Consider the following 10581-nt stretch of genomic DNA (forward strand, 5'->3'; position numbering starts at 1 on the left):
TATTCACCGATAGATAGATGAACAGATGAATAGAGGAAGAGGAGATTGAGGGTAGAGAAAACGGGGGACGCGTAGGAGATAGAAGAGGGTTAGATATCCTTGGCTATCCACGCGTTTGGTCTAGGCGTGTTTGTCCGCGAGAAGTAAGACCCTGGCCGGAAGCGGACTAATGTATAATGTCGCGTTAAGAGTGAGACCAACGCGTCAAGCAGGGGCAAGACAAGAAGGCCAGCTAACCATAGGATAAACCATCACAAACTCCATCGTCCTAGATAAAGAGTATATCAGGGCACCAGTAAGCAGATATCCGCGCAAAGCCTCAGTCAGTATATAGACATTTGTAAAGGGTGACAGGAAGCATGTTTACTTATGGTATACAGCAAGATGTGCAACTCAGACAGCGCAAATTCATCGTTAATGGGCAAGGGAGAGCCAAGGGAGGACCTCAGGTAGGTCCGGGGCCCTGTTGGTCCCGACCCACTCCATCGGAATAAGCCAGGGCCCGACAGCCGTTGATTATGTAATAGCTAGTTGAGTATCCAACCGGCCGAGCAGATCACTGTGAAATTATGAGTTTGGGGAAGCAAATCGCAAATAGCCCTGCGCATAACGTTCTACCTAGGATAAGGGCAGATGGGATAGTTTAGATAGGAGCGAGCAAAGTGATCTAGAACTCAAACAGGCAAAACAGGCCATCATATAAACAGGTAACATTTTTTCTAAGAAATTTTATCACAACATTAGAATGTTATTGTTCTACAGGGTATGATCATCAACACCGCCACCTAGACAAGATCTGGGAGCAAAGGTTAACATAAGACGCGCTATACTGCAGGTTAAATATATCTACATATCATTACGTATAAACAAGTAGCCGGATCACTACCACTTCTCTTTCTAGTTATAGTCATACATAGGTTGGGCTATGATACCTCAGCTCTAAGGAGGGTATTTCCAACCTTACAACAGACCCTATGTTCAACACCTCTCCCCAGAGTTGTTCCTCAACTAGAAAACAGGAGGGAGCATACGCAGTATAGGCAGGCATAGCTTGTCCTTATTGCCCTAGACTCGTCAGATACCCAGGGCGTCCCAGGAGCTAGCACAGCCAGTGACCCAGCCAGTTAAGGGCGCCAATCCTGAGTATGAAAGACGTGCGATTATGGGGGTAGGACAGCTATTTATCCAGAGGGCGACTAATAGTGCGTATAAGTGTTCATAGCACCACCTATCATAGGTGTATTCCGACGCCTGATCTGTTTATTACCTTACAGCATGACCTGAGGTTAGTTATGCCGCTGCTGCTGCTGCTGCTACCGGACGTGAATACGCTAACTGTGGTGGGGTGAGTCAGCTCCCTCTGCTGCGTAGCCGTCCCCCACCTAGCATATAAAAACATAGAAGATTAGTGTACTACAGCAGCCTCGGACCAATCGCATCCGGCCGCCCTGCCAAATACGCACCCCTTCCAAGCATCCATCATCCCATCTTCCCGTCTCATTTGTGCACACATCTCATCTGATCACAAGCACCCCCACCCCCTTAACCACCTATCCCTAAGCCCCCAGGGGCAAGAAAGACAAGAAAATTAACGAAGAAACAACAGGAACAGCCAGCACAGGCTATCAGGCGGCAGTTGAAAAATACACTGCATATCACCGCAATGGCCAGAGTGCTCAGCGACAAGCGGAAGAGGAAGTGTGATGAGGGCGATAGAAAGAAAGCAGCAACAGCGGCATCAGCATCAGGGCTGAGGAGGCGGGTCCGGGCCAGGAGAGAAGATGAGATCAGCTCCCCCTTTACAGAAACATCGTCCGCGCGAGAACGGGCGCGACCTTTCCTCCTCGCCGTTGCCAGGATGCCCATCGACGTGCTGGACACAGCCTGGAGCGTCGGCAGGAACCGCCCTATTAACGCAGCCCACGTCCAGGAGCTGTTACACGCATTCAGGAGCGGCGGGCTGGAACGGCGGGCGCCGGAGAACCGGATCACCGTCCTCTGCAGCGCCGAGGCAGTCAGCCTTATGCAGCAGGACGGTGGCGGCATAGAGGGGCGAGAGGAGGACGACGGAGAGGACGACAACGATGATAACGACAGTCCTTGCGAGCTCTCCTTTTTACGCTGGGCCGAAGTGAGCGGGGGCCAGGCCGAGGTCATGGCCGGCCAGCACCGTATCCAGGCGCTCCGCGAGTACGTCAAGGAGACGGGCGCACCAGGCTCCGACCTATGGTGGGCGTGCGAGCTGTATGACAAAGGTATAGCCCCCAAGCTCAAGGCATGAGCCTGTGTTCACAAGAGGCTAACGGACGACATGGAAACCCAAAGACCGCCTGCCGCGCGACCTGAACGTCAAGCTCCGCGTCAACAGGCGCGATCCAAGCCTGCCCGACAATCACGGGCAGATCTGGACGCAGCTTGCGTCCATCGCCTGCATAGGAGGGCAGGCAGACGGACAGCTAGGCGGGGAGGACGCCGCCGTAGACCAGCACGTCGTCGAGGCACTCCGCCTCGGCGGCGAGAAGCATTTCCCAACGCGGAGGCTCGTTACGTTGTGGAACCACCAGAGATGGCGGCCTGTCACGACGCAGTGGTGCTGCACAAGGCTGGGGTTAGACACCTTCAATATTTCATACTTTGAGTGGATTGCTAGCCTCCGCATCGACGAGTACTGGATTGATGCCCTTAACGAGGTTCTCAGCGTTTTAGCCGACCTACCCGCGGACGAGCAGGTCTACATCACGCCCGCCGACTGGGACAGGCTCTCAACTTGCCAAGCCGCCCCCGATATTACGAGCGTATTCTACACGTCCGGACAGCAGCAGGCGGGGCTTGAAGCACGTACACGGGTCGACGGGTTCCTTGCGAACATGGACGATCACACCTACCACCTCGTCCATGATGTTATCACAAACTCGCTGGTGCTTACGTTCCCCGACCTAAGGCGTATCCTCCACTGCAAGAAGACGGAGATCCAGATAGCCGTCCGCGTGCTCTGCCACGTGATCTGCTGGATCAGTCCAGAGCAAGCTGCAGCTGTCGACAACGTCAGGCCTAAGGATAGGAATAAGCCCCTCCTCCGGGAGCACCTGTCGATAGCGCTAGACGACCTCGCCTCCCATAGGGGCTGGGCTCCCGGGGCCTTCCCCGCGATCGCAGCAGTACAGCTCCAGCGACGTATTCTGGACTTCGTACGGGACAACCTAGCCGAGTTCCGGGCGCCGGAGCTGCTCCCACTCCTGGATGATGACGCGATAGGCGATGAGGAGCAGGACAGCGAAGACGGCTTATACGGGCAGCGCTTCAAGCACGTGGCGTGGGCGCGTCTGCTGAAGATGGTGCGTCAGTCAACCGACAGGGAGGGCCACACGCTACGCCCGTTGTGGACGACGGAGTGCGCAACAAGGAGGAGCGAGCGCCAGGCCAAGGCCTCTACCCTCGTGCAGGGGTTCTGCGCCAATCTGTTCAAGCTCGCCGGCCAGCAGGACGTCGCAGCTAGACAAGCTACCCAGCAGAAGGTGGAGGAGCTCGTAAACGCCTACCTCACGCCCTCCAACGGATCTGCAGCAGCGCTGGACTGCCCTGGCGACGAGGACCAGCCGACACAGGACGCGCCCGCCATCACCACTAAGCAGTCTGCGCGCCAGCGCCAACAGAGCAGCAGCAACAACAATAGCAATGATGATGATGACGACGACGATGCTCGAGGTGTTTCACAGCCCAGGCGCCGTAACAGTATTCCCTCCTCCCCCTCCTCCCCCTCCTCCCCTTCCCCGCCGCCGCCGTCACATCAACAGTGGCGCCCTCTGCCTTCGCCCAAGGCGCCAGCGACCACCGCCAGCCAGAAACCAGTTCCACGCTGGAAGCTGGGGCCTAGAGCTAGGAAACCAGCCAGAGCAGCAGTATAGTAGCAGTCGTGGTCGCGTCTGCAGGCCTGGGGATCCCTTGCATACCTTACATAGACAATTCGTTTGGGAAAGTTGTTCTGAAGAACGCTGCAAGCCTGCCCGTTTGAAACATAGCCAATAGAAGATGCCTCAGCAAATACCTGCGCCCGGCGGGCACATACAAAGAAGGTTGCCTAGTTTCACACTAAGTGGGCCCCCAATTCCAGATGTGCCCCAGTCCATCCCTTATTGAGGTCGTCATCATCAGCTTCACGCCCGGGAGGGCATTTGTGCAGACCGTACATTCTTAGGCAGACGAATGTCAGACCAATTCGAGGTTTTGTTTTTATTGACATGATATCAAGCTGTCTTAATAGGGCTTTAGTCTAGTAAGAGGGAAAGAGGATTCCTCCACTCTCCCCGATAAAACACAGGCGGCACATGCTGCATATCTGCCCTCCTGGACTTATAGTGGGTGAGAGTTACACGGGGAGCAGGACAACAAGCAGTAGTCAATACCCTAATAGATAAGTGGTTGGTAAGTAATCTCCTAGTAGATGATATATAGGTAGTCCTACATAGAATCCCTAGAAAGTATAGTACAAGAGACCTCACCTAGCACCTACATACATTACGCACACCCAAGACCGTGAATAGTAACACCTAGCATCCCACCGCAGCTACATTAAGATGTCTTTAATCTATGAGGGAGATGTTATCACCGAGTCGCTAGTAGATAGTGATGGCCTACCCGATGCAGAGGATACCTCTAGCCTGGACCATAATAACGATCCCTTCGCCCACAACCAGGACTCAACCCGCCAACATGAGGATGAAGGCGACAATGGGTGGGACGGCCACCGTTGGGCTGTGGACCACTCCTCAGGGCACCACCGGTTCCGAGGTATATATGCGGAAGGAATTAAACTAGCTATGAGAAGAATATGCTAACGCCTCTCACCCCTCTCCTCAGCTAGACGCTTCATCGAAAAGGTCCTCCGAAGTGATTTCGAGCCAGCCGATGCTATCAAGATGCTACAGGAGAAGCACACTATTGACTTTGGGTCTCGCGCTGGAGGTAGCGCGCCAGCGAAGGCCACGGACGCCTTCTTCCCGCAGTTCTTCCTTGACTTCTTCAGCATCGTCGGCAAGCCACGCAGCCCCATCACGAAAAGCGACGGGCCCGTCTTCGACAACATCGAGTTCTCTCTTGAGTCATACGCAGCGCCCTATAGCGCAAAGCATATCGGCGGCATCCCGTTCGATATCACCGGGCGCACGTTCAGGGTCGCCAAGGCTGGTACCCGAGAGGTCTGGTTCGTCGTCATGCACCCCGTGGCGCACGAGCCGACCTCCAGGGGCGGGGGCCCGCGCGAGAGACAGACGGCCTCAGAGAAGAGCGGGATGCCGGCTGGGTTAGCCCGCGAGCTGGCTGCATATATCGTGGGCGTCTTCCAGTCGCCGCAGCTGCTTGGCGAGGGGGTTGAGGCCTGCTGGCGGTTGGGGACAAAGAGCACTCAGCGTATAAGCTCAGCTAAGTGGCAGGTCTTCCAGCAGCAGTTCATGGACGGTTGGGCTGTCTGGGCCAGCAACCACAACCACAATTCATTCTGGCGACGCCACGAGCCGGCGTTCCACGCGTATGACTACGGCGCGAATATCGAGATTCAGGTCAGCGATAGCATCTACGACCTGCCGCGCGAGAGGCATATACCCTATGAGGAGGAGGAGGAGGAGGAGGAGGAGGAGGGCGGGGAGCAGGGCCCTAGAGATGGAAATGTTCAGCAGGACATTGAAGAGCTCTCTCTTAACGATGAACAAAGAACACACAGCGATGCAGTGGACGGCCGGGAGTACCAGCAGATGCTCAGGGAGAGCAGGGACCTGCAGAGGATGATTATAGAGCTCGACGCCCGCTTTGATCTCAGCAGTATCAGTGCTATATCGTACGCCCTTGCAGTCTGTATCAACAGCGAGTCGGGTAGCTCGCAGACGCGCTGCCTCCTCGCCGACCGGAACATGGTGGCGCGAGAGTACCCTGGTAACCGCGACTACACCTTCTACCCGCAGGCCTTCCACCCAACGTATGGAAACTTCTCATCCAGCCAGCCGCCCGCCTTCCTCAACTCGCTCTACACCGCTATACAGGGGAATATGAGCGACCGCAATGAGGGCGCAGACGTGCTGTCGTTCGGCTACTTCCAGGGCTACTCCAACATCAAGAGAAGCGTGCGCCACAGCGCCAGCGCCCTCCTCGCAACGAAGGGGTACGCGACAGCAGCGCTAACAGCCCCAACGTCACACACATCCGCCATGTCGTACACAAGAGACAGGCGGGAGAGGCTGCTACGTTGTATCCGTGGCGACCTCACGCCTGAGCAGCCTGAGGAGTCTAAGCCATTTGCGCGAGAGCGTAGGCAGCTGGACATCGCTATCGAGAAGGATGAGGTAGCATACCGGATGGAGCAGGTTGTATCACTCAATATACGACATATGGACAGCGTTGAGCGCACATTCGAGAACGTTATTCGCCCTATTTTCCAACTCATGCGCTTCTTCCTCACAGAGCATGAGTCGTATGTCCACATCTTTCGGTCTATACCAGTCGGAATCTTCCCCCGTATCATGTCAGCCTACTGCCGCCTGTTTGAGCTTGCTATCTGTGAGATGGAACGGCGTTACGTTGCTGGCGGCGAGCGCGGCCTAGACCTCGCACACTCTGAGGCTGTTGCAGTACTTGACCGGCTTGGTGGGTATATCTTCACCGGGCATGAGCGCCACCTGCCGAAGACGGTGCTCCGGCCGCTAGGCACCATCGACAGCCTTCTGGCTGGGGCGTGGCCCTATATCGACCCAGCCGTACTAGACCTCGCTCCAGCCGGGGCAGCGACCTGCTTTATGGACACCAGCCGGTGGCCCCGCTCCGCGAAGACGGGAAGGCTTATACTGCTCCATATTAGCGAGCTACAGCACCACTACGGCGACCCGCCTTGCCTCCCACCGGGAGACCGAGATCTGGTTCAGCCAGCTAGGCCGGGACGCATTCAAGAGCCATGCAGCTGTGACGGAATATGTGACGGAACTCATGCGGGAGATGTGGATCCCCCAGACGAAGCTCTTCATAGCTAACCAACTACGGCGCAGGCTGCAAGAAGGTAGTAGCGACACTGGTAGTATGCCTATTACCTTAGAGCAGAAAGAGGCGTGTAAGTCTGCTGTTGAGGCGTGGGAAGCGGCGCCAGACGCCTTCACCCATGTGGCGCTACAGCGGCTAATTGACGGTCTCACCTCAGGCGGCTCGCGCATAAAAATAACCTTGTCGAGGACGCGCACCAGGCACGACTTTGCTACTCAAGCTTCTCCGCGTTGTCTCTACTGAGAAGGGGCGGGCAGCATCCGCGCCAGTCAACGCGACATGGCCGGACCATCTACAGGCGGCCATAACTAGCGGCAACCAGGCCAGCAACGGACTCAAGCCCGACGAGGTGGGTCTCCGTGATAGCCAGCCGACTCCTCGCGGCCGGTGTTGAGTGGGTGCCTGACGCCGTCAAGGGCCCGCTTAACGTCAACAACCGTCGTCAGCCTGTGCGGTCGAGAGGTCGCGCACGTAGTAGTAACCGGCCCGCCAGGCTCCCTGAGGCGCGCGGCGCAGGAAGCTCAAATCAAGCACGAGAAAGCTGCGCACGACCGGGCGCTCAGGCAGACGCGCAGAACCATCAACTTCGGCTGCAGCTTCCCCCTCACCGACGTCCCCAGCCTTATTACGGACGGTTTTCTCAAGGCTAAGGCGATCTTCTCTAACAAGGGCGATATACAGGTTCTGGACCACTACCAGCTAGCGATAAACGTCCTCTACAGCAACATCGAGGACCCCCTCTGTTGCCTGATGCTGATGATCACATTGACCGTTTGCTCCTCATCGGAAACGCCAGAGGTCGCGCCTGGGTCGCGCAAATTCGGACCGCAGCCAAGAGAAAGGACCCGGCCCAGCTGGCCCTCGTTATGGTCACGAGGATGATGTGGTTCCTCTACCCCGCCTCGTTCCCCTGGAAGAAGGGTTCAAGTGGGACGGCCTATGATGTAGCCGAGATGACGAAGAAGATTGGTACAGTATAACGCAGGGATGGTGTGAGGCTTATGATGCTAACAGCGCTTGTAGAGCATAAGGGGTGCAGCAACAGGATGTTGCGTGAGCTGGGTTGGGTCACCTCAAAAAGCAACCGCGACAGCCCCCGAAACACAGACCTGCAGCTGCGGCCTCAAGAGGACCTCCTCCAGACACTCCGAGAGCTACGGTCGGCCATGAAACGACCAGACGACTTTATCAGCGTGGTCTTCAAACAGCCAGGACAGCATCTGGACGGAGCGTTGCGCGAGCATCATCAAGGATCGATAAGGTTATATAAATACAATAAACAGGGCGAATAAGGGAATAGAGATAATAGGAATTGAGTAGGAGATGCAGATGCCTTTGGTTTTTTTTTTTCCAATTTCGGTGGGCGAATCCGATAGGAGCCAGGGTGATGCGTTTCTCCACCAGCCTCTCTTGCTGAGCCATCACGCGGGGGGACACATCGACTGTTATGTCGAAAGGTTGTGTACCTCGCCAACAGGACCATTATCCTGAGGAAGGAGAGTATAAACGGGGATTGGAGATACGAGAGACCTAGATATAGTATATAATGTGAGGCTAGGCGGTTTGCCTTGCAGGAGAGGGAATTTTATCAACATATTCGTAAGTATACGTAAGGTATTGCACTCTGATAGCTTAGAACTGAGAGTGTAAACGAAATAAAGCCTAAACAAGAGATTTCTTGCCAACGGAGAGGCCTATGACAAAACGGACTGGATATTTGAGATCAGGGCAAAAGGTTGCACAGAAAAAAAGCTGCAAAAGTTGCGACCCGCCCAGGACTCGAACCCGGACCTTCCCCTTAGCTAGAGGGGAGCTCTGCCAATTAAGCTGGCAGGCCTCTCATCCCAACTGGTGATATCTCTGCGACGTTTCACGCCTTTAAGGCATGCGCGGCCGTAGTCTCGCGCGCATGACGGTCGTTTCGGGCATACATACGAATCGAACCCGCCCAGCCCGGCGGCGGCCCGCAGGCGCATCCTAAACAGGGCATTGCAACCGCTGCGCGCCGCCGCGCTCCTGCAGCGGCGCAACGGGGAAGAAATGGACAAGCGACAGAGGGTGCAAAAAAAGAGGCCCACCAGGACTCGAACCCAGATTTCTCCTTAGGGTTAGGAGGTGCTCGACTAATTAAGCTGATAGGCCCTCAACCAGTGCTTCAGCTCTACTACGTCTATCCTACTTAGGCCTTTCGACGCACGTCAAGCGTTAGGAGTTAGCTTGACAGATGCTGAGTCGGCGAGGAGCAACGCTTCGCGGGCGACGTCGCTGGGGCCCGGGTAAGAGCGGGGCCCGCCGCCGTCAGCCCCGGCCCGGACGCGAGCGGGGCGACGGGGCCGAGGCAAGAGGGCGTCAGCCAGCCAACTTACGGGGAAGGGGGGAGAACAAAAAGAAACGCAAGAAAAAGGAAAAATGAACGACCTCACCTGGATTCGAACCTGGATCTTCTCCTTAGCTAGAGGAGCGCTCTACCACCAAGCTACGAGGCCTCTCGACTGGTGTTGGGAATGAGGGTGATATCGTTGCCGATAAAGCCTAGCGGCGGATAGCGATGTGATGAGCGAGACGTTGGCAACGGGCGAAAGGACACTTAGCTGTTTGTGTGTTCGGCGCCGTATATAGTGTGCTTAGCAGCTAGGACCTTAGGGATAGATCTATAGGTAATAGGTGATAGGATAGGGAGCTAGATACATAGCTTATATATCACTGAAGCAGGTTAGAGTGGAACAAGAATGCTTTACCTCAGGCGAGTGGGTTTTATAACCTTTGTGGACGCGGTGATCTCATACGTTACTTAAACTCTGCATTACTCACCATGAGATCGTCTTGACCAGGGGAACGCTTCCGACTCTTCTAACCCATCTAATGCTGACCGCATAGCCTCAATCTCCTCAGGGCCACTTGCGCAAAACCTTTGGTTGAGAAACGTTACCGAGGAGCGTGAACAGAGATAAAACCATCCACCATACAGTTCCCCAAGTCTATTGCTCTAACCTGAGGCTATGTGGAGACTTCCGAGGAGCGAGGACCACGTCTTTCGCCCCCCTCCAGTGACATCAACGGACTCGAGAACAAGCTCCGAAGCGTGTCGCGATGCCCCTCTAGCAACGTCATAAGCTCGTCCCTTGTGCAGTCGACGAACTCGATACGGAGGCTCTGGAGGCTGGGAATTCGAAGATCCTCGGAAAGCCTCGGAAATTGCTGCCTTTCGTCGCGGGGATTGAAGTGTAAGGTGAAGTCGGTCAGCGTGAGAAAAAGACGGAGGAAGCCGCAGAACTCCGGACACCAATCGGAATCCGTATCTGGATCGGGTCGGTGTTGGAAACTAGTTTCTTCACATCATCGAATGCGTTCTGGTGGCTGTTTGGGTTGACCACAAGTAGCAGGGTTTTGATGGGAGCAAGCCGATTCTTCAAAGTGTCTACAGACACAGGGATCGTTGATAGCATGCGTGGGGTGACAGAGGTGCAGCCCGTCTTCAGATCGCCAAACTGAATATAGAGTCTCTCTACAGCATGGCGACTGTGCAGCAGTCCTATGAACAGGGCTCTGATCAACGTGGTG

General features: G+C 55.5%; 2 protein-coding genes across 2 annotated transcripts; both read left to right on the forward strand.

Annotated features, from left to right (window-relative positions):
• Positions 1–1663: 1663 nt before the first annotated feature.
• Positions 1664–3905, forward strand: CGCA056_v015042 (uncharacterized protein; the record flags this gene model as incomplete). The annotated part of the gene is made up of 2 exons (XM_037330283.1): positions 1664–2255; positions 2326–3905. 2 exons carry the CDS (start codon positions 1664–1666, stop codon positions 3903–3905), a joined length of 2172 nt encoding a protein of 723 aa, XP_037171334.1.
• Positions 3906–4574: 669 nt separating this feature from the next.
• Positions 4575–8312, forward strand: CGCA056_v015043 (uncharacterized protein; the record flags this gene model as incomplete). The annotated part of the gene is made up of 8 exons (XM_037330284.1): positions 4575–4788; positions 4858–6796; positions 6855–7090; positions 7221–7369; positions 7437–7461; positions 7514–7791; positions 7857–7989; positions 8044–8312. The coding sequence occupies 8 exons, from the start codon at positions 4575–4577 to the stop codon at positions 8310–8312; spliced, it is 3243 nt and encodes a 1080-aa protein (XP_037171333.1).
• Positions 8313–10581: the final 2269 nt, after the last annotated feature.

This window comes from Colletotrichum aenigma (genome assembly GCF_013390185.1).
Source record: "Colletotrichum aenigma strain Cg56 chromosome Unknown KSG_Cg56_contig17, whole genome shotgun sequence".
Classification (NCBI taxonomy): domain Eukaryota; kingdom Fungi; phylum Ascomycota; class Sordariomycetes; order Glomerellales; family Glomerellaceae; genus Colletotrichum; species Colletotrichum aenigma.